The sequence below is a fragment of the Cynocephalus volans genome, chromosome 1 (assembly GCF_027409185.1).
Source record: "Cynocephalus volans isolate mCynVol1 chromosome 1, mCynVol1.pri, whole genome shotgun sequence".
Classification (NCBI taxonomy): Eukaryota; Metazoa; Chordata; class Mammalia; order Dermoptera; family Cynocephalidae; genus Cynocephalus; species Cynocephalus volans.
The window spans coordinates 74984516-75009643 of NC_084460.1; the positions used below are offsets into that span (position 1 = coordinate 74984516).

General features: G+C 37.8%; 1 protein-coding gene across 1 annotated transcript in view; it reads left to right on the top strand.

Moving 5' to 3' along the window:
- Positions 1-24462, top strand: part of AGTR1 (angiotensin II receptor type 1) — a 43266-nt gene extending 18804 nt beyond the window's left edge. Inside the window, exon 3 of the mRNA XM_063096944.1 lies at positions 22438-24462. Within this exon, the coding sequence (XP_062953014.1) occupies positions 22485-23564 (1080 nt within the window). The 5' untranslated portion in view covers positions 22438-22484 and the 3' untranslated portion in view covers positions 23565-24462. The remainder of the gene's footprint in view (positions 1-22437) is intronic.
- The last annotated feature ends 666 nt before the right edge of the window (positions 24463-25128 follow it).

Consider the following 25128-nt stretch of genomic DNA (forward strand, 5'->3'; position numbering starts at 1 on the left):
CCTAAGATCTTACTGTTTAATTAACCACTACAATAGCAGCATTTATTTTTCATATGAGTGAACACTGTGCTAGTATTTAATTATAGGTCTACACTGATATTGGGTGTCAGTATATGCTAACATCATTTTGAATAGTAGTAGAAGAGTCAGGAGCCTTGAAAGGAATATTCAGGAGAGAGTATAGCAGATATTTTTCTGTCACATTCCAGTGAGGAAAATTGTTCATTCATACACCACCAGCCATAGGCAGTAATGCAACAGGAAATGAAAAACTTAACTACTTTAAATAATGTGGTCTGTAGTACAAATTATCACACTGTGAATTAGTTTCCTTCTGCTGTGGAATTGATCATGTGGATTATGTAGACAAGCAGCGCCAGGCATTACTAAAATTGTTCTTGAATCTTAGCTTTGAGATCTATATAAAACACTAGGCACTTTGCCTGCAAATCCATAGAAAACACTTTTTAAAAGGATTGGGATGGGTTAATTTCCCCTCTGTTAAATATCAGCCTTTGAAATGAACTCAGCTGATCTGCCAAATAACGCTCGCAAATTGTTGTGTTTTAATAAAATGACAGACTGAGAGGGAAGCCACACTAGACCTGCTTATGCTTCCAGAGGCGTTCCAGGCCAGGAACATTATGCAGTAGCGCCTTTTAATATAAGGCAGCCTCTTGGTGTTACACCTTGCCTAGCAACAAATGTAGCCACTTACTCCAAATGCAGGTGTAATTAGAAGCTATGAAAATCTAGCATCAGAATCCCAAATCCCTGGTACGGTACTCAATAAATTACAGTTTTTATGTCTGTAATATTTTCAACCATTCCATTTAAATATGTGAATATATGAGTGTGTGATGCTTTAGGAGGCCTGGTCCATATGCCATGGAAAACTTTCATCATTTCTAATCAGGATGGTCCTGTAAGTGGGACACCTTATTTTCAGGTTTTTTAAAGGTTCAGAGCCCAGGTTGCAGCTGGCAGAGGGCAGACAAAAATGGGCTAGTCTAGGCAAATCCCCAAGCAAACATGAAGCACAGTGAAAACTTGGGGGACCCAACTTACAGGAGGTACCACCAGCAAGCATGACCTCTATTATAACTTTAATCAGGCAAGCACAGGTTCATGCATTAGTTTATAAAATTGTAGCATGAGATTCATCAAGTAAGCCTGAAAGGTTTTAAACTAATGTAGTATGACCAAGAAAATTTTATTTAAAAACCCTCATAAAAGTAGTAAAATTGGTATTTTAAATGAACCAAATGTGAATTAATTTTTCTTTTGTTGCAAAAGGAAAATAAATGCTTTAAAATAGAGATCTTACATATATTGGGGGGTAAACTATTTTACATAGGTATTTTGCAGAAAATAAATTAGTTTCCCCAATTTGTGATTGGACATTGATTTCTGTATTTAAGAGTGTGAAAATGTGCTCAGATGTACAAGAATTAACAGGGGAGACTCAGTCTGGTTCCAAATGGAATGGTTTCTGTGAAGTTTTCTCCTTCATTTCTTAAAGTGTTGTGATTTTTATTCCCTGGTGTTATATCTTAAAGAGACTTTAAATTTTAAGATATAGAAATAGGTACTGAAATTGAAAGCAGAAGTGTCAGCCAGTAATGATATTTTAAAATAGGTAATACAGACCTCTAGTGGTTGAACAGTTTGAAAGCCTCTGCGAGAAGAGGAAATTGTGCAGAAAGTGCCTACATTTTAAGGGGGAAAAAAAGTTAAAATTATTCACGTGGCAAAATTCACATATTTCATAGAAACAAAAAAAAATGTAAGAATGCACTATGAGGGAAAGCAGAGCACTCCCTATCCTTTTAGATGTTCCTCAATCCCTCTAAAACAAGCAAGGACCCTCTGACCAAAGTCCCAACAAGAAGTCTGGATCTGTATTATTTTTCCTCTAAAAGATGATATAAATGGAGCTGACAGATACCTGTGTTATGTGAAATATATTTTATTTTCCTTTGTATACAGTTTTCCCTCATTGGGGCTTTTCTTCCTCTATACTCCAAGAGCTCCTCGTGAAAGCACGATCACCAGCAGCCCCTGTCCTGTTCTCTGAGCTCAGTGCCTGGGGTGGCTCTCCAGTCTCCAGGGGAAACTAGTTGATCCATGTATAAGCTTAAGTGATTACTAAATGTGCTCTGGACTAGTGCTCCTCAAACTTTAATGAACACCCAAATCACCTAGGGAATCTTCTTAAAAATGCAGATTCTGTGGGGTGGGGCCTGAGATTGCTTTGCTAGTAAGCTCCCAGGTAATGCTAATCCAGGGCCCCACAGAGCAGCAAGCAGGTGCTACAACATCTTTATTTTCTAAATTACACTTTTTATTCTTACTGATTTCTCCTTTTTTCTTTTTTACTTTAATAGCATCTCTTAGATTTAATTTTTGAATTTATAAACATTTAAAATTCTCTTTCACTTGACTATGTACGAATATCTCTAAGAATCTGTTATTAAAGTTTTAAGAAGTTGATCTTACATTTTAAAACTGACTCCATGTCATCTGTTGAGCTTGGTGAGTTCGTGGTAGTTGTACCCTTGTGGCCATATGAGGAGAGTGGGTGAAATCAGGTCCTGTGTATGCTGTAGAAAAACAACTAAGGGCCCAAAGAACATCCAATTGTAAAATCAAGCAGAATTTTAAAAAGCACAAGCTGAAACCACAAGCGCCAATAGATCAGAATAAAACATAAGAGAATATATTCTTCAGACAAAATCCATTACTGTAATTCCATCAGCTAAATAACTTTCTATCATAGCATGTTGTCAACCTTAATTTTGAAATCCATAATTTTAGAACTTATGTCATGGGTAGTCTTTAAAAGACTCTTGCAAACTTTTAACATCTAGTTCCAAATCAAAAATAATATATTAACAAGCTGTAGTATGGAGGGAGTACATAAATTATCATCATTGCCCTGCATGAATAGTAATTCACCGGTTTGGCTCAGACACAACTTAGATGTAATAATTAACTATGCATAGTACTTAATGGTATAAAAGTAATTAATCTAGCTGCCTCATACTGGTTTGGCCTAAATAAACATGCAATAAAAAAGCCATAGGATTTTATTATTTTTTCACTCACGTTACCACTTTAGTAAGTTGGAATTTTAATATGTCAGAAGAAAGATGTCTTTCTTTAAAAAAAAATCATTTTCTTTTCAAATGTTAATATACTGATTATAAGCTATGCGAGTTCCTATATTTGTAATTGTAGGCAGATGTTCTCAATTAAGGGATTTTTGCATTCTTTCTACCTCACATTTTAGTGAAAATGACTATTTTAAATTAAGGTGTAAATAATGAAAAATGAGATTTTTATTACTGCAAATCACATGGACTCTGTTGGCTTTACTACAGTCCAGTGTTGGCATAGCTTTGGCAAAATGTTTCAGGTAAAGTTGGCTTTTGTCCCTTAAGTTCCGGGAGGAGGCAAGATGTCTGTTTGGCATGTAGGCCCTTTACCAGCATGTCCAGAGGTAAAAGGCAAGGTCACTAGAGGGCAGAAGGGCAACAAATAAGGCAAGCATTTCTGTGTGGACAAGAGAAAAGGGCCAGGTCACTCCTGCCAAAGAGAGAGAGAATACTAATTCAGCTCCTGTCCTTTTCTTAAAAGCTCACTCTCAGTGTGTGGATGTCCATTTGCCTAACCTTACAGACCAGTACATGTTTTCCCACATATGATTCCGTTGATTAATCATCGTAGTGTTATCCCCATTTCATAAATGGGCAAAGAAGAAGATGAGGCTGAGTAATTCTTCCACAATCAAATAGCATATAAGATGTAGAATCAAAACTCAAACAACCCACAGACTTGTGCCTCCAGCCAAGGTGGAATAACAGAAACTGGATTCACCTCCCCGCTTAACTAAAAACACTGTACATACAGAGGAAACAGTGGTTTTCAGGACAGTGGACATCAGATAACACACGGCAGTGATCGCAGAGGGGCAGGAAACAAATGAAGGGAGCCCTGTGACTGCCCCAGCTCGCTGCCTAGAGGAAGTGTTCGGCCATGGACAGGGAAGACAAATCCAGGCAGAGCTCAGAGGTCTCCCTGAATTGAGGAGATGGATCTGGGAGTCCAGAGAGTTCAGCAAGGCTGCAATTCACATGGCAGAGTGCCAGAGAGTGGAGAGCTACAAAAAGAGCCCAGGGATATGCAGAGGTTCCTCCTTGTGTTTCAGTGCATGTGGGTGAGGGCTCTCCCAAAAGGATCAGAGGAAACAAACCCCAGAGATCATCTAGAGCCAGGAAATAGTTCCTGTTCCCACCAGCCACAGTGGGAAACTTCATAATTCATGGGGCATCAGGTAGCATACTCAGAAAGGTTTTGTCTCAGGAATGGGGAAAAAAATCAGCCCTAGCTCAAATGCTCATCTGGTCCCACCTGACAAAGCTTAAAAGTCAGATCTGAAAGAATCAAACTACTTGAAAGTAACTTAACTGCTCTCCAGAACAAAGCTGAAGAATTTTTATAGGAATACAAAAACACCCAGTATCCAACAAAGTAAGATTTACAGAGTTTAGCAGTCATTATTAAACTACCAGGCATATATGAAGAAGCAGGCAAGCATAATCCATAAAGAAAGAAAACAAATCAATCAGTGGGAACAGACTGAGTAATGACAAAGATGACTGAATTATTACAAAAGGACATTAGGTAAAGACATGGAAGATGTAAGAAAGGCTGAAATTTGAATTTCTTATCTGTACAGATAAAAACTACAATGTCTGAGATGAAAACTCAAGCCACATCTTCAGAGACTAAGACCATGTTCAATCCACTGCTCCCAAAATATTTTTCCCTGGACACTGAAATTGATTCCTGAAGCCTAATACTTAAGCCCTAATACTAAAACTCTCAGATAAATGCTTCCTTTAAAGTTGGGGTTAGCTGCCAGGTAACCCTTTTTCTATCTCGCCCTGATGCCTCTTGGTCTGTCTTGGCTCATGAAGCAGGTTCCACCACCTTCCATGGACTGACACTCTGTCACTCTAGACTGGGACTCCTCGGGAAAGTAGCTCAATACGGCACCTGAGGTAGTTCCAAGAAAGTTTACATCATCCTACCACATTTTCCCTCTGTGTTGTCTTACCTTGAAAACTCTGAAAAAGCATGAAATGACATCTCCACATGAACACAGTTAGCATGAAGTTAGCATGTGTGTAGCTCCCCACTCTACCCATCCAGGTGCTATGCATAAAATCAGGAACTACATTCTTCCAGCCAACCAAGCAAATAACCAAAACATGCATGTTGTACTTTTACAGAATCTGAAACACGCTCACGCAAGTTAAACTATTTATTCCAGTAAAGCTGAAAACCCAACTTACCTGTCCAGGAAGTTGTATTAGGGCTAGAATCTCAAACAATAAATATACTGACCAAGTATTACTATTAATCAGAAACATTTCATATCCATCTAGTATTAATCCTGTGTAATTCCCTCAGTATCTGCCTAATCAGCACCAGATATGTTCTTTTCACCCCCTTTTTGGTGTGTGTTATTAAACCTGCAATGAATGAATTTGTAACAAAACACAAATGTAGCCTTATAATGTGTAGATAATTTTGTTCTTGGAGCATCAAATTCACTTCACAAACACTTGACAATGAAGCTTTCAAAAATAAACATCTTTGTCACCTATTACAAATATTTTAAAATTTATGCTCCTCACCAGTTATATAACCAGGACCAATGAGTCAGCATGGCTCTATGAAATAGCATCAGTCCCTTTCACTACTGGTGGCCTTTTGGACATTAGATGATATCTGCTAAATAAATGTCAAAATAATATGCAAGAATACCCAAATATCATAGATTCTATGCTACATTCACACATCTGGAGACATCAATTCAGTAAAATGCAGCAACATCTCTAAAAGAAAACTAAAGTTTACAGTATAGAAAAATAGAAAGAAAAAAAATACGTTGCTGGCAGGAGCGATAGGGTGGGAGGTGTGAAGTCCAGGCTGCCATTCTGAGATGCTCCTCAGACTCCGAGCCAGGCTGTCTCGTGTACATGCGGATGGGAGAAAGATGAGAACAAGGGTGGGCAGTAACCTCATCCCATCCATCTCTGTTTTCCCACTACCTCCAACTCCTCTGTTGTGGATTGTTGTTGAATGTGGACATGGAAGGGGGATGTCTAACAATCACAGGTATACTTTATTGAGTGGAGTGTAGAGACGTTGGACAGGGGTCTGCAGCATTTGGCTGTGGCATGGAGTCTGATTTCTCAGTCGTAAAAGTCAGTGGTTGGCTTGGATCCTTGGTTGCAATCTGGCAACCCCTTGGACCCAATCTGATCTGCAGAAGAGTTCTGTTTAGTTCCACAGTGGGTTTGTTGTTGTTGTTGTTGTTGTTGTTTTGTGGGGTTTTTTTTCATTTGCATTAGTTGAAAACATTTCAAAATAGGATATTTCACATAAAGATTGAAATTTCCAGCTTATGTTTAAAAATCAGGTGCACCCCACTCATCACAATTGGCACAATTGGCTATAAGTGAGAAGTGACTTTCCCACCCCCTCCAAGAAAGAGGGAGGACCCTCCGGTCACCACCACACCTACTTCCGAGTAACCCATCTCTGTTACTCCCAGCCCCTAAAAGCATCTGAAAATGCGAACCCTGGAGCATACAATTTCTAGGAAATATTCCCCAATAAAATGCTATGAATCTATCACTTAAGTTGTTTCAGGGAAATCAAAAGACTGTAGGGAAGAGTAGTTCACCTGCACAACCGGTTATAAAATAGACTTTGCTTGGAAAACCTGACAACCAAAACACCACTGATAATATTCACAAAATTGTGTGTGTTTACAGGGACAAAGTGCATTCATATATACTCTTGTATTTCTCCAAAGGAGAAAACGTATAAACTTGACCCATAAATTTTTTTCAATAGCAGAAATTTCTGACTTGCTGATCTACATTGAGATAAAGCTATTCTCTGAACCTAAATTTAAAGTTCATAAGTTGCAGAATGGCTTTTTATGTTAAGAGAACATCTTAATATTTGGTATAACATAAAGAAACTATGTAATTTATCTAGGGAATGGCTTTAAGCTGATCACTGACCTATGTACACAACTGTGGCTATTAGAATAGACCTATTTCTGAAACATATTTTCTCTGAATTGTAACCTCTTCTTATCAAGATATCCAAAATTATTAGTGTATTCTTCTCACAAAGTTCTAATGAACTTCACAAATCTGCCTCCTCTGGATACAAAAATATTTAGCCTAATTTGTTTTTCCCCTATTTTACATAGTAATAAAGTAGTACCAAAATTGCTATCATAGAAACAATACAGTGTTGTAGCATTATTAGAAAATAAACTCATGAAATCATATTAAAGATCAACAATTACTACATGTCAAGTCAGATAATTCAAGGAAGAGGCTTATATGAATACTAGGGGAGCTGTAAGCAAAGAAATTTTTTTCTCTGAATCCTGCATTTTGAAGGAAATTTTTGTCATTTAATTAGTTGAGGTTTGATTTGATATTTTTCCCTCCTCCAACTTAATCTTAAAATCATCTGCACTTTAGATGTTCATTCTTTCTCTTCTTAAAAATGGATCTTTTAAATTACCTTAGGGATAAAAAACAAATTAGATCACCCTATAGTATCGTATTGATAGGGCTTCTAACATCCTTACAATCAATTTCTTGGCTGTGTGTAATAATGTGACAAATTACACATATAAGGTAAAATGTTATGTAGTAATTTAGTATATGTGGGAACATATATATTGAGAATATATATAATGATAGCAACAACAGATAAATTTACTGAGTGTGGCAATCTTTTTTCCTCGTGTTTTATTTAATCTTCATGTTAACAATACAGTAAGGTTTTATCCCGTTTTAAAGAGAAGACTAATGTTCAAAAAGGGTCAGTAAATTAGACAGTTACACGATTAGTCAGAGATGGAGCAGAATCTCAACCCTGACCTTGGTGACTGCAAAGGTTATGGTTGGTTTGTTGCCTGTGATGCAGCGGTCAATAGACTCTGCTAATGTTAATTAAATTAATGTTCCCTTTTAAGATTTTAAGTGCTGAATATATGCCTCTTGGTATATAGATGAGCTTTCTGCTTCAGCAATTTATTAAACTTATTTTTTTATTGTATCTGGTCTACCCATACTAAGTGGGTATAATATAATGTCTTGTGAAAAAAATGTTATACACATAATCATACAACATCCTTCTCAGGTGAAGTAGAGGCTTTATAGTATCATTCCCATTTGTCAGCAATGTCCAGTGAAGGTTTAATGATTTGCCTGAGGTTTCAATTTCTGGAAAGACAAAGAAAAAGCCCCCAAGTGCCCTAGCCCCAATTCTAGGCTAGTGTGTGTTCTAAGTCCTTTTTCCCTGCTAAATCCTGCAGTCAACTTATTTCTACTCTTCAACTTCTTAAATTAAGTTGCTCTTTTATTCATTGCTTTTGGTTTTATATATTAAGATTCAGCATTAGCATTCACCATATCTTTTCACTCCTAATTCTGAGTGTTTCCATCTGATTGCTTTTTTTATTTTTGTGCTTCATGGGCTTTTTCTTCATTTCTGCTTCACCCCAATTATCCAGAAAAGGCTGCATGCATCTTTTAAAAGCTCTGATGTTCTCAGTAAAACGTCCTTCTAAATGACCTTGTGTGTCTACCACAGAGTTGCGTAGCATGACTTCAAATGCTTCACTCAGATGTTACCCGTTTGGCATCCCTGTACAGAAAAGGCTGTGCTCTGTGATGAGATGTACAGCAGTGTTTTCACAGTAAGAGGATAGAGTTGTTTTTTTTTTTTTCTTTTTTTCTGGTGGAGATGCCGGGGAATGAAGAGGATAGAGGAATTCTTGATGGCTTGATGGGAAAGAGCGGGGAGTATAATTTCCTCCAAATAAGCTGGTCTTTCAAACTCCATGGCGCTTTTCTTCTTAAACTAGTCTACAAGAAATTTACAGGGAAAATACCACAGGAACCAATAAACAATTAAAATTGTGGCCATAGAATTTTGGTCATAGAAGTTTATTAATATTGCTCCTTAGAAAGCTTTCTCCCAAAAATGTCCTTCCTTGGCTACAAAAACAACTCTTCTGTGCCCTGATGAGTCAGAAAATCAGTTTCATAGAGGAAGCAAGTAACAGAACATTGAGCTAAGTATTTGAAACCCTTTGGTTGCCAAACTTCCAGAAAGTATTATTTGTAACTAGGTTTATTTACCCTCTCTCACTTTTCTCTACTTAGTTTAATCCTAATGAGAGCCCTGATGATGTGTTATATTTAATATACTGTTCCACAGAGAAGAAAAACCTAATGTGAATGCAAAGCTGAGTTTACATTCAAATACTGCAAAATCAGTTCATACCCTACGGACACAGATCGATGCCCTGTGGCCCTCAATCAGATTCCCTGCAGTGTCTATAGTGGTGAGGCCACCAGAGGGCAGGGTTTGACTTCCCCACACGGTGGCTTCCTCTCTCCAGTGGGGACTTTGGGGCCACCACAACAGCCATAAGTCTCTTGAAGCCCTTATAATGAATCTAAGCTCAAATTTCCTCTTTCAGTGCATTTGTGCAGAATCCTGGAGTTCTGGAAAATGCTTAAAGAGAGTAATTTCTAGAATGATCTAACACAGCAGATACTTAGTCAACTTCCACTTTTAGGGCTCCACCTAAGCACTCAATACAACCTGGACTTTTGAGGGGTTACCCAACAGTGTTTTATCTTTTGAGGAATCTATTGTTTTCCTGGAAAAATGTAATAACTAACACAAAAACCACCAATAAAATGCATTATATAGTTAACTTATTCCATAAAAGGTAAGAGCTATAAGTAATAGACGATTAAAAAATAAAGAAGTAGGGCCTAGAGCAGAGGTGTTTTTTGATAGCAGCACTACCAACATTTTGAGTTAGATAATTCTTTCTTGTGGGCACTCGTCCTGTGCCTTATGAAATGATTAGCAGTACTACTGGTCTCTACCTTCTAGCATAGCAGCACCTCCCTTTTCTCCCTCCCCTTGTTGTAAAAATCAAAGATGTCCCCAGATATTGCCAAATGTCCCTGGAGGACAAAATCACCCCCAATTGAAAAGCACTGAACTAGAGTACGAAGAGATGACCTAACCAAAAAAATAAAAATAATAATAATAGAGCCTTGGAATGTTACTTATAGAATGTCAAAAATGTAAGGACCTGATCTCTAAGCTTGTTTCCTCAACTAAAGAATTGAAATAACGGTGTCTTTAAAAATTGAAATAATGGTGTCTTTTCTCATAGGGATCTTGTAGAGATGACAGCAATTAGGACAATACTTGGCACATAGTAAGCTTTCAATTAATCATAAGCGATAAATGTTTCTATTGTTGATATTAAGCCACTATTATAAATCCCTTCTGTGAATCAAATACCAGCAGAAAGAGAAATATAAAATAATTGTATATTAAATAAGTTTAATGGAACACTTGTATGTCACATTGTGCTGAAGTTATGTGCTGAAAAGATTAAATTGACATTTCCCCCATTGACGTAACTAATGATCTCAAGGATGCTCTGTCTTCCTTTATGTGAGGGTCAAAGGGCAGTAACTCCTGCGTCCCCAGTGCCTGATGAGTAGTTAATGATCTGGAAATAAACTTTTAAGTGCTTTGGGAAATTTCTGTGTATAAAGAAGTCCTGTGTAAATATTTCTCCCAGAAGAGGCTTGAGAGTGATCATTCACTTTCACCCTCTTAATTTGATTTATAAACTTCACCCATCTTACAGGAGATAAGAACCAAAATTAATTGGAAAGAAAAAAGTAAACAAATTGTTGCAAACAGCCACGATCTTCAGCTGGAACTGAGTAACTGCACGATTTTGAAATTGCAAAGGAACTGGGCCGAAGAAGTTCAGCCAAAAATATTTGTTTATAAAAACTAGAGAGTGTTAGCTATTTCCATCACACCAGCTTATCATTTGAAATTTCTGCTGGCTCGAGTGAAATTGTGCACTTCCATTTCCTACTGTGGGGTTCCCTCCCTAACCACAATTGCTTTCGGACTGGAGGCTTGTAACCTCAAGGACGAGAATAGAGCCAGCTTAGCTAGCTGGAAGAACAAGAGGAGAGTTTTAATATCCCACAAAGCCAGGGAAGGATGGACAGGGTTGCTGTTATAGCAGAGTTCAGGGAGAGTGGAGTCAGTGCCGACGGTTGCTGACTTGAACAGTTTCATTGCTGGTAATAAAAACAGAAATCACTTGCTAGAAGTGAAGGTAGAAAAGGAAAAACTGCTACAGCAAAGCTAAAAACAAGAGAAGACAGTCTTGGTGTGGCACGGAATGTTCAACAATATTCTCCTTGTGCTTGAAGATCTGCTGCTATATGAGTAATGTGCTGCTTCACTAGCTAGCCTTCTGTGCAGAAATGCTGTGTTCCCTCCACACAACCCAAGGGGTGTGTTTTATTCTACATTTAGAGGAGAAACAATCAGAAAGTAAAATGGTGCATTATCTTATGCAGCTCTCTTGCAAAGAGTTCATTTTTAACTCCTGCTCTGTCTGTACACAAATATTGGGGATATATTTTAATTTCAAATCCGATGTGTGACATCTGGTAACTCATTTATTGCTAATGAAGTTTTCACAGGAAGCAGCAGTCACTGGTATCTCATCTTATTTTTCAGTCAGCAAAGTGTTGTTTACCTCTCATTGGCCCAGCATCCATGCCTCTTACCACAGCCTGTTCAATTAGGCAGCACAAGTAGCCCCACACAGAAAAAAAGTGGAGTGTAAATAATAGTAGATAGAAAGGTCTAAAACTTTTTATTACAATCAGTAGTATAGTATCATTGTAATTTATATTTTAAAATTATATAGTATTTGAAAGGAATTATCAGAGCTGGCAAAACTGTCTGGTCCAAGCAGCCTTTAGCAGTGTCCTTCAGCCTCCTGTCCTAGCCTCCCTTCTCTGAGGCTGTCTACCCCAGCTGGTACTGTAGCTTCTTCCACTTCTAGCACTGTGTGCAGTTTCCCAATCTCTCTTATCCACATTTGCTTGCAGGGGAATAAATTAGTCATTTACACCATAGTATGAATTTAATAACACCAACAGAAGTCCCAAAGCTCTTGTGTCTCATGGCATCTCCACTTATGATATAATTTGTTGTTCCCAAGAATGTTGTGAGCCAGACTGGACAGATATTTACTATTTTATCATCATTATCATGAACATCATATCATTATCATCATTTTCCAAATGAAGGAAATGAGTCACAGGGTAAGTGAAAAGCCAAAGACTTCACAGTTCCTGAGAGGTAAATCATGGATTTTACTCAGATCTTTTGGTTCCCATCACTATACTCTTCCCACTACCTTAATTCTGGTTCTCACCTGAGTCATGTTTTTTCTCCAGGTAGATCTTAGTTGTAATTGTGGTATGAATTTGGGTATCCCACCCAATTAGAGTTAAAGGAATTTCAGATATCTGAACATAGATGCAAGGATTATTTTACTAGACAACATTCTGCTGGACATACCTTATCTACACCAGTCCTGAATGTGTAAGAGAAATGCCAGTTTAATGAGTAATTCTCCAGTTGTAGTTAGGAGTTTCTCATACTTCAGTTTTCGATGCCTCATAAAGGCCACATGAAAACAAAAATGTGTCTACCCTTTTACCTTTCAGCATTAGTCAATTATTAATCAAGAATTGCAACAGCTTTGTTACAATTCTTGAAATAAAAGCATTAAATTATAACCCCCAAAAATATTTCTTATGAATTTATAAATAAAAATATTTGTTAATCTTTTAAAGTTCTGAGCTTTCTTTCATTAAATTCATTTCATTTATCCTTGCATTACAGTAAGGTTATACTTTCAAAGTGATTTTATGTCTTCCAAAAACCTCACTTTTTACCCTTAACAGTCTATGAAAGAGAGGTAAGAACACGTGTTGATATTCTCATTCTAAATATCTTGTAATATTTAAGGACTAACAAAGTGAGAGATTAAATGACCTGTGTAAGATTGTGTCGCTGGTTAGTGGAAGAGCAGGCTCCTTGCCAGGACTCCAGTCCAGTGCTTTCTCTGCCAGACCGTTCTGCTGTCCCTCAATATTTACAGTATTTTAATGTTAAGTAACAAGTAAAGAAGTACAATGTGTACAGAACTGTGCTTGAAAAAAATAAAACTACATTTAAAAATCAAATAAATGTTACCCTTGGAGCATTCATTTTCTTAGGACAGAAGTCCTTTAAACTCTTCAAAATGTTAACTAATGTAATACTTCAAATACGAAATGATACATTACTGTGAGGTTCTTTTATAATACTCTGTCCTCACCTCTGTGTTTTTATCTGGGCACCTGAACCACATTGCTAAACTTTAAAAAGTTACCCCAGTTAGGATGGCTAAAATCCAAAAGACTCTGAACGATAAATGCTGGCGAGGCTGCGGAGAAAAAGGAACTCTCATACATTGTTGGTGGGACTGCAAAATGGTGCAGCCTCTATGGAAAATGGTATGGAGGTTCCTCAAACAATTGCAGATAGATCTACCATACGACCCAGCTATCCCACTGTTGGGAATATACCCAGAAGAATGGAAATCATCAAGTCGAAGGTATACCTGTTTCCCAATGTTCATCGCAGCCCTCTTTACAATAGCCAAGAGTTGGAACCAGCCCAAATGCCCATCATCGGATGAGTGGATACGGAAAATGTGGTACATCTACACAATGGAATACTACTCAGCTATAAAAACGAATGAAATACTGCCATTTGCAACAACATGGATGGACATTGAGAGAATTATATTAAGTGAAACAAGTCAGGCACAGAAAGAGAAATACCACATGTTCTCACTTATTGGTGGGAGCTAAAAATTAATATATAAATTCACACACACACACACACACACACAGACACACACACACACGCACACAAACCGGGGGGGGGGGGAGAAGATATAACAACCACAATTATTTGAAGTTGATATGACAAGCAAACAGAAAGGACATTGTTGGGGGGGAGGGGGGGATGGAGAAGGGAGGGAGGTTTTGGTGATGGGGAGCAATAATCAGCTACAATGTATATCGACAAAATAAAATTTAAAAAAAATAAAAAATAAAATAAAAAATAAAAAATAAATAAAAAGTTGTATTTTTCCACAAAGGATCTGAGAGTAGGTTCATTTTTTATGAGTTATATTTACAGTATTCCATGATGCCCCTTTTTTATAGGATGATATAATCTTGATTCCTTAATTTAAGAATATACTTTTAATTCTGATTTTCAACCATGGGTCAATCTGTCTGTACTCTTTCACCTCGGGGTTAGTGTCAGTGAATAGCACAAGGGATATCTGAGAGGCTCACAGCCTTTGGTTGTAAATGGAGTAAAACTAGCTATTCCAGGTATGGCCTAAATTTATAAACTTAACCTCAATAGCCTAGAGCCACACCAGTTATCCAGATGTTGTGCTTGGGAAACATTTCTTTGAGTGATAGTTAATTTTTAAAAAGAAAGAAAAAAAAACTATATAATAATCTTATGTGGAGTTTATCTTTAGTAAAAGGAAAAATTCATTTTGCTGTTTTTAATACAAAGAGTTCTTGTGTTTAATATAGAATATAATTAAATTAGTGTAGGATTAAATTAAATTAGTATGGGTACTTCAAAAGTTTGTGGAAAGATTTGTATTTTCTTTTAATTCTATTTTTCCATGAACTTTTTAAAGTATCCTCGCATATAGATAAATATAGATAGCTGATTTAATGAAATGTCATAGGTCATTTCTACTTCTCAAGTCATATTGCCCTTGGTCTTAAAAGATGCATACCTAGTCAAAAGAAAAATGAGAAAATTTCAGTGCTTCAGGAGAGTTCTTTTCAAGTATGTGAGTAGCTCCCTGAGGATGCAAAGGTCTAGGGAAGCTAAGTGACTGGTTCAAGGTCACCCAGCTGGTGAGTGGGAAAGCCAGAAGTAGAAGCCCAGCCTGTGCATTGTCCAGGACTGATTTGCAGACTGTCATTCAAAGAGTATTCCTACTGCAGTCAGAACATTGGGCAATTTGGAGAAATATGTACAGTATATTGAATATTTGCTCCTTCTAGCTTTGTTTAAAATGTACGGTTATGTGGTTTGTATATGTTAAAAGCTTTAATCTGAAGTGAATTACCATGTGGCCAATAATCTCTAACATAAAATTCATACTACATATAAATTCTATAATATTATCATAATGTCTTAAGGATGCAAATTAATTAGTGCTTTGTTTCCTGCCCAATAACTTTCTTCATAGTCCTTAAAGTGGAATTTAAAATGAGATAGTTTCTCCTGCTGAATTAAAATTTCAAGGAAGTAAAAGAGAAATGTCTTCACATATGAAATCTGGGGATTTGTTCACAAATTGGATAGAGCAGCTGTCATTGACTAAGAAGCCCACATTGGCACTGCCTTTTTCATCTGTTGGAAAAGAAAAGCTTGTGAATAATCTCCAAGAGGCATATTATTAAAAACGATGTTTCCTTCCCCTTGATGGCCGAGAACAGGTCTATTGAAATGTGGTGATGATTCTAGTGGGGAAATTTCATGAGTCTGTAAGTTTGAAGAATTTGGGAAAACAGGGGCTCATTTATACATGGGCTTTCTTCCAAGTCAGGGTTTTTTCCCTTTTCTCCTACTCTCTGGAGCTCTGCTCTTTCCAAGCTCCCTAGAAAGCCTCACATGACCCTTCTATTTAATATAACAAGAACATTTTCTACTAACATCAACATGTCAAAGAAAACTTTTTAAAGCATGTGAATTACACTTAATTACATATATTTTATGCCTACCTGTTTCTCTAATTTTTTTTAATAAAATAAAAATAACAGAAACAGCCAAGAGTTTGGCATAATGGGGGGCTCAAGATATTTTGTTTAAAATATAACATAATAAGTAGGAATTTCTGGAGTAGAGAGAAGTTTAATTGTAGTTTAGTGTTTCATTATTAGATGTTAGTCTTGAATAATTCTAAAGAAGCTAAAATATTATATCCTAACTTGAAAACGACTTCTAGATTTTCTTTCATAAGCTGGGGCCTTCAGGTTCTTGGGTTATTTGGGATGAAGCAAAGGGGAGGGCTAGTTGGAAATGACGGAACATTTAACCACCATCACCACACTTGGTTACAATTGGTATGTGCCAAATTAAGAAAGCAGCTTGCTCTGTTTTCATTTCTTATGAGTCAGACCACAGTGAATAATATTGACTTGGGAAGAAGACCAGAAGCCACTATTTCCTGCTAAGACATATCACAGATCCATTCAATAAGTTTGAGAAGGTTGGGTCTTAAACACTTAGTATGACAATAATTTTAATAAGATTTGTTTTGTATTGGGAGAAGTAGTCACCCAGAATTGCAGGGGTGAACAAAATCATCTTCAAGCAAAGCATTTAAAGTAGAGAAGTTAGGCTAGGATTGCCAACCAAGAGTGTGGCATTCTCTTGTGCATCTGACTTGAGAGCAGTTCTAGTCACCGGCCCCACAGTGCAGGCACACTGCCCTGCTTCACTCTTCGTCGCTGCCAGGATTACCAGCACGGAGGAAAGTGCAGCCCAGAAAGGCTCGGATGCTTCATTGAAGGGTGTGACTGTAATCCATGCTTACTGTGTTCAAGCAACTTCCAAATGATATGTGGGGCAACTTCCAGTCAATATGAAGACAATGGACCAAGCAGAGATGAAAATTCTCCTTCCCGCTCTAAAAAAAATGCCGGATCACAGCTCTGAATCAGAATTGAGACCACGTGGGCCAGAGAAGCCCAGGGTACACAGCTGAGATAAAGTTCTAATGACCTTACCAGTATGGAAGTCGGGACCACTAGACTTAAGTACTGCAGGCAATTGAAACTGAGTTTCTTAGTTAAAGCCAGGAACTGGAAAATGACTGCCTTTTCATAACCAAAGACTAGAAAACTTCTATTGACCAACCCAAGTTTGAATGTGGATAGAGGGCCACTGTATCTGCAGAAGAAACTATGAGGTTGAAAATCAAGCTCAGAAATCAGCATTAAAAACTCTTCCAGGTCAAGTGAGTGTTGTTTGGCCAAGCAGAAGTTTCCAGGCTGCCACCATGCAGTCACTCAAGCCTCCTAAGGAAGTTAACTCCCGCCCAAAATGAACTCATAGGCCAAGATTACAAAACCTAAGAGGAAGACAAACACTGGGAAAGAGGATCCACAGATACAGCAAATGGAATTTATATCTAAGGAACTGCAAATAGTAAAGCAATTGGGTAGGAGCTCAACATACAGACATTCAAAATGTTTAAGGAGATAAAGGAAGAAACAACCTCCATAAAATTGGAATAGAAGGTTAAGAAATAAGAAACAAGTGGATTTGGAAAAGAAACAAGTAGAAACCCTAAAAATTTTAGTGCCAACTTCTATGAGTCAATGACTTGAAAAAAATACTGACTAGGAGTTGTTCCCTGTAGCATTACTTGGGGGGATGGGGGGGAGGACACATAGGAGCAGAAATAGTTGCTTTCTAAAGTCTGAATTATAAAATAGGATCATAAAATTGGAGCAATAAAGAAAATAGTTTTTAAACAGGACGTTTTATTGAGCTGTCCAGCACTACGAGCAAATGACTTACAAACACTGGCCTACTCTTTTTGATATTTGAGAAAGATACTTCGATAGAAAATTATTCTAAAATATAATTACGTGGTCTTTTAGTTCTCTCTTTATTATCATAGGAAACTATAGGGTATTTTTTTTTCCTTTGGATTGCAAACTCATTAAAAAGGAGCTTGTAATGAACAATTTAATTAGATTGTTTTTGGCTTGCCTAAAAGCTTAAGAAGGTATTAATATTGTAATCAAAAGTCTTGTGGAGATAGTCTTAGAATTAAAAAAAAGGGAGAAAATCTTCTTTCTTATGCTTGTTTTTGAGAACCAAGAAAGCTGTCAAGGAATGCAAAGTAACTCCTGCAAAAGCAAGCAATGAATACATGTGGTTTGGCCACAAAGAGCCAACCCTGTGTTTGTAGCACACTGCAGGTTCCCATCTGACTGAGAGTAAATTTGTTCAGCTGTTTAAAATTATTTTTTACTCGTACGTCAGAAGAACAACAGCTTGGAATTTTTAGCCTTTTACTGAAAACAGAAGAAGCTTACCAAGAATACACCTTTTTTTTTTTTCACTCTCTCATGCTTTTTTGACCAATGGCTGTTCTGAATTGGTGCTTGCCTTACATTCAAAAAATGATAGTAAAGATTCAAATAACATATTTATTAAACACTATCTGAAAGATCTTCCCAGTGTTTTCACATTATCTCACTTAATTTCTATAACAATCATGTGCAGTAAAATCACTGTCCCCATTTCTTACAAATGAGGAAACTGAGGCTCATGTTCAGAAAAATGGGGTGACTTATACAGAGCCATATAGATTTGAAAGTGGCAAAAGAAGATTCTATTACAAGTCTTTTAACTACAAAGCCATCTTCTTTCCCCTAAGGGGAAATGGTGGTATGGAATTCAGGTACGCCACAGAGCCTGGGTAAAAGCTATGGCAAGACCCAGAAATTAAAAATATAAGAAGAGGTGGATCTTCCTTTTTTTTTTTTTTTTTTTTTAATCAGTGTTCTACCTGCCCATAACCCTGCTGGGAGAAGAGGCAGGATATAACTGAAACACAGCTGCTTCCTGGGACTCATGCGTTTGGATCTCCTAGTAGATCACGTCTCTCTCTCCAGCTTCTTAGCAAAACAGCACCTTCACGGCCTCACAGAGAAAAGTGCGGCACTGTTTCCCACTCACTTATCCGAAATCCAAGGTACCTGCCAATCACAAGAGTTCCTTCTTTCCCAAGATTCACATTTCTCTGGGGACGCTTATCAGTGGTGGCAGTACAGACTGGAGAATCCCACCCAGAAAAGCCCAGTGCACATGCAGACCCCACACTCTTGAGAGGGTTGTGCGATGTCTGTAAGTGCACAAGAGCAGTTTCCCATACGTGCCGCTACAGGCATAGGTAAGGAGGAAAGAGTTCCAGTGGTGACACAATCTGGACTCCACCTCAGCTGGCAGCCAGTTGCCCTTATGTTTTCCCCACTCTGTTTTCCGTTCTTCCTCCAAAGTCTAGGTGCCATCTCCTGATCCCTGTCCCACTGCCCTCCGTGCTCCCCACCATGCTGGCTCAAAGCGATCTGGTGTGGAAAGACATTCAGCACACTGGGAATGATTCTGTCTTTAAGGCTCCCATCTCCCCAGCTAGGCTCGAACACCTCAGAGGGGAAGGACTGTGACTTGATCTACTCTGTGTCCTTGACATCCACACACAGTAGGTGTCGGTGCCTGTGTGGTGGATGCATGACCCGCTGAATGTGCCGTCTGCATTTTCTCCTTCCTTGTGTCACTGCCGCTGTTTCCATCACCTAAAATTCCTCTCCCCCTTCCTATCACCCTCAAGTATGAGAAAATTTGTTTCCTTTCTAGGTAGGGGGTCTCGGTCATTATACAAATGTTTATGTAAAATGTTTTTCCAATTAGTATATTCAGTGCTCTGTCCAGAGTCTCTCAAGTGATATACTCATTAAAATAATAAATATCTCACTAAAGTTTCCAGTTATGCTCCCCACACTGTTTAGTGCAAACTTTTATATATTAAATATTAGCATGAGTCAGTTGGAAAAAGAAGGCTGACCTCAGCTTGTGCAGGAGCTGAAGTCCAAAACCATATTTGTAATTTGGTTCTCTCAAATGCAGACTTTTTCCCATGGAAATTCTATTGTTAATGCTGGTTATAATTTCAGACTAGTCAATAAAATTCTACTTAATCCAAACATAGGATTAACGAAGCCATCCTGAGTTAGGTGCCCTCAAAGTAGGGGAAAGAGGGAAAAGCGGGAGGAGAGAGGAATTTTCTACCCACTCTTGCAGCCCAGGGCACTCAGGGGATTCTAATACATGAAGTGTATTCATCCTACTTTTTAGTGCCCTTATACCCAGGCTGAACGAAATACTTATCTCTGCCCTGTTTTTCAGTTATGGAGTTCACCCAGGCTCTTTTCAACCTTTGAAGTTCGTTAACCTTGACATTTCTAATTTTTTTCCTAGGCAAAATCCAGCTGATCTCAACTAGATGTTAGAAGCATGACAAATAAGTAAATTAATCCACATTAAGGCCTAAATGATTGCTAGCCCATAAATCTTTTATGAAGTAATTTATTTTTAATAAAGAATATTTGTTTACCTAAATGAGTTTATACTTCTAAACTGGCATAAGTTCAGTGTCTATAATAAATGAATGGAAAAATCAACAAGGTGTAGGGAAATTCTTCTGGATAAGGAAGAATTAGTCATACCTCCCTAAGAGCCTCGTCCTGGTTTCTATTAAATTATTCCTTCTTTTCATCTTCTTCTGTTTTCTAAACCACAGATTTCTAAAAGCACCAAGAGGTTTTCTGCCTCTTTGCTTTGTTTTGTTTCATTTTCCTGTCCAAGGTGAGGCCCAGGTTGACACTAGGTAATTTCTGCGAATGTCTGTGAAGAGCAGGATGTAAACTGATTTCATAAGCCCCATAGAAATTAGTCTCCACGCTCTACACTCATAGGTTTAAAAGGTATATGGTACTCACTTATTTATTTGTCCACTCACTCCCTCATTCATGAGTCATGTATCATCTGCCTTCTGGAATGTACCAGGGCCTTCACTAGTAAACAAGATGACTCAAAACAAGCCCTCCCCTCAAGCAGCTGCCAGACCAGTGGGGAGGACAGATATATCAGCAGATGGTCATAACAAACCTTGTATCCAAAGTGCCAAAGCAGCTTGGAAAAGTTGGAAGGGCTTCAGAGAGGATGTGACATTTGGAGTAGATAATGCCTGTTTGTGGATGCTGATGTCTCCATGAGTTTAAGGAGAAGAAAAGGATTCAGATTTTATAAGGGTTAATGAATGCAAAAGGAAAAGGGAATGAGGACATGGAACCAAAAACTTGGATAAGGAGAATAACATTACCTGTGCAGGGAAGGCAAAGAGGCCACTTAGGAACCCCTTTCTTCCCACGTGTCATCTCTTAAAAGCCAGCCACTGGGGTCTCGTCCCTTGCACAGCATCCCTTTGCATCAAGACGGACTCTACCCAGAGAGTGTGCGTCTGGCTCTCGTGATGCCAAGCACAACCGTGCCAGGCAGCCCAGCCACATCCTTTCCTGTTACTCTTCTTCCCCGGTGCATGTTGCTACAGGGGAATGCACAGCCACACTTGGGTAGAGACCTGCTCCTGGAGTAGCAAAAAGATCTTTGTACCCAGCCCTGCTGCCCTGCCCAGCTGTCCTTGCTGTGCCCAGTGCTGAGCCTCACCGCAGAGCATGCCGGTACCACCTGCTGTGATGCGGCTCTCTGTGTCTACAGCCCCCTTTCCAGGACTTCCTGATGGACTCTTACCTAGGGCAGAATGTGTTGATTTTCTAAATCACATAAATGAATAGCTTGATTGTTGATCATTGAAATATTGGAGCAAATATTTGCAGAAGTCTTTGTGCAGTTCATTCCTGAGCATCTGATTCTTCCTAAAATCCTAAAGAACTGCTACTATCTCAAGCCCTCACTAAAGACATGTTTGTTGACAATCCTGGCCTATCTATTCACTTAACATCCTTGTTACACAAATGGTTAATCTCCAGAAATTAACTCCAGAAATGGCTGGCAAGCATGAAAGTTAGGGGGTTCGGGCCCTTTTGCTAGACTGAGTTGGAAGTTAAAGAGTAAGTGGTTACTGCCTGGAGAGGCCTAGAAAACCATGGTAAGAAATTTATCCCCAGCATCTTGAACCCTCACGCCTACCCTTCTGAAACCAGTTCTCACAATAGCCAATTTCTCAGTAAACTAGAAGCACCATTCTGACCACTTAAGGAAGGATGCTAATAATTTTTACACATAAGTAAGGATTGTGAGATGAAAGAAAGGGTTTAAAGAATAGTACATATATGCATGTGTCACACTTCTGAGGTTAAAGACAAATTAATTACCCTTGCTTACCTCAGGAAAAATGTTCAAGTCTTTCTGAATAACTAATTTAATTCAGTGGAGTTTTCCAAGATTTAGATTATGTTTTAATCAATTTGGAAACTTGACTTACTTAGAGAAAAAATGCAAAGGACCTAGATGGGCTTATTCACATAGGACCCCACTTTCATTTCTCTGGAGGTTACTTACCACTTCCTACAAATCACTATGTTATAAAAATTAAATGTACAGTCTTAGACTTTATCATTTCACAGTGTTTCTTCAGAAAATATGATCTAATATTTTTTTTCTAAGCCTAAGTTGAGTTACTGGATTTATGACTAAGAAATAAGATTGTTTACAACTGGAAGTTTGGGGGGGGGGTTGTTTGTTTTGTTTTGACCTTTTTATTTTTGCTCTTTCCAGGTGCATTTGGTATAGTGTCTGAGACTATTTCAACCCAGGACATCAAAATGCTCCTCAACTCTTCTACCGAAGATGGTATTAAAAGAATCCAAGATGACTGTCCCAAAGCTGGAAGGCACAATTACATATTTGTCATGATTCCTACTTTATATAGTATCATCTTTGTGGTGGGAATATTTGGAAACAGTTTGGTGGTGATTGTCATTTACTTTTACATGAAACTGAAGACTGTGGCCAGTGTCTTTCTTTTGAATTTAGCTCTGGCTGACTTGTGCTTTTTGCTGACTTTGCCACTGTGGGCCGTCTACACTGCTATGGAATACCGCTGGCCCTTTGGCAATTACCTGTGTAAGATCGCTTCTGCCAGCGTCAGTTTCAACCTCTATGCCAGTGTGTTTCTACTCACGTGCCTCAGCATCGATCGTTACCTGGCCATTGTTCACCCGATGAAGGCCCGCCTTCGACGCACGATGCTGGTGGCCAAAGTCACCTGCATCATTATTTGGCTGCTAGCTGCTTTGGCCAGTTTGCCAGCTATAATCCACCGAAATGTGTTTTTCATTGAGAACACCAATATCACGGTTTGCGCTTTCCATTACGAGTCCCAAAATTCAACCCTCCCCATAGGTCTGGGCCTAACCAAAAATATACTGGGTTTCTTGTTTCCCTTTCTGATCATTCTTACAAGTTATACTCTTATTTGGAAGACCCTAAAGAAGGCTTATGAAATTCAGAAGAACAAGCCAAGAAACGATGATATTTTTAAAATAATTATGGCAATTGTGCTTTTCTTTTTCTTTTCCTGGGTTCCGCACCAAATATTCACTTTTCTGGATGTGTTGATTCAGCTGGGTGTCATAAATGACTGTAAAATTGCAGATATTGTGGACACTGCCATGCCCATCACCATTTGCATAGCTTACTTTAACAATTGCCTGAATCCTCTTTTTTATGGCTTCCTGGGAAAAAAATTTAAAAAATATTTTCTCCAGCTTCTGAAATACATCCCCCCAAAGGCTAAATCTCACTCAAGCCTATCAACAAAAATGAGCACGCTTTCCTACCGCCCCTCAGATAATGCAAGCTCAGCCTCCAAGAAGCCTGTGCCATGTTTCGAGGTTGAGTGACATGTTCGAAACCTGTCTGTGACGTCATCGAGGGAAAGAAGGAGCAAGAGAAACATTCCTCTACAGCAAGCACTTCACTACCAAATAAGCATTAGTTACCTTTCAAAATTGAAGGAGCGAATGGATTAAGTGACTGAACCAACTTTTGTAAAGCTCTGAACAAAAGCTTTTCCTTCCCTTTGCAGCAAAACAAAGCCAAGCCACATTTTGTGTTAGATAGATGATGGCTGCTCAAAGAATGATGTCAGAAACTAGATAAACGTGTTGATTTGGAAAACATTACTAGCAGAAATGCAATCTCCTCTCCTCAATCTGCTCTTGTTCTATTATTTTTGGTTTCCACATAAAAGTATTTAGAATATGTTAAACCTTTAGCAAAGCAACAGGAGATCAGAATTCAAGATTGTCCTGTCCAATTTCCAAAGGGCAGTAAAGCTTTTGTACTTGTTCAGCTTTTAGCAACTGTGGCCCACTTGTACTGTTCCTACGCATTTTGTACAGAGGTTTGCTAAGCAGTAGTTGTCAAGTTTCAGAACCTTTTGTGAAATCCAGTCAGTGTCTTATACATTCACACTGCCAAAACAATGCCAGGAAAATGGCTTATTCCTATAATGGTGTTACTAAAGTCTCATATAAAAGTTAAACTACTTGTAAAGATGTTAGTCTGGTCCCAGGTAGTTGTGTCCTCCTACTTATGTTAGTTTTATTTCATATCTGAGAAGTGTATATAGTTTGTGGTAAAAAGATTATATATCATAAAGTATGCCATAATGTTTTTTAAAAGTATATATTCTACACATACACGTATATATAAATCTGTATCTCTGAACTGTTGTTACTTGATTAAAATCTAGCAAAGTTATATGTACTTAAAATAAAATAATTTTATTGTAATGTATTTGATCTTCATTACTTAAAGTAAATGCTGATTTATTTTTAAAATAAGATAACTGTGAATAAGTATAAACATTTTCATTTAAATTTTGATACAACTGATAGTTTAATACTATTAGGTATAGATTTTGTACCCTGTCATTGAAAAGATAAAGAAAACATTTTGCTCTACCACACAACATGGAATAAACACATCATTTTGAATTTTCCATAGTTTTTCATGGAACAAAGAAAAATAAATAAATCATTCTTTATAATGCTTTAATTATATATGTGATCATTGTAGAAAATTTAGAAGATATAGAAAAGCATAAAAAATAAAAGTCATGGTTAATTTCACCTCACAAATTATTATTTTAACATTTGAGTGCATTTTCTTTTACTTTTTTTGTATTCATTTTACAGTCACATCTATAAATTGTATGACATTGGAGTCGTAATTTGACCAGTACTTTGCATACAGATTTTTCACTTATGTCATAGCATAATAGTTTCCTACCCATTAAATATTTTTCTAAAACATTTTAATATTTGCATAATATTACAAAATATAGACACACCCTGATCAGAGTTAGCTAATCACCAAATTGGATCATTTAGTTTTTTTCTGATTTTTCAGTGTTACCAATTAAACTGAGATAAACATTCAAGTACATGAATCTGATAAATT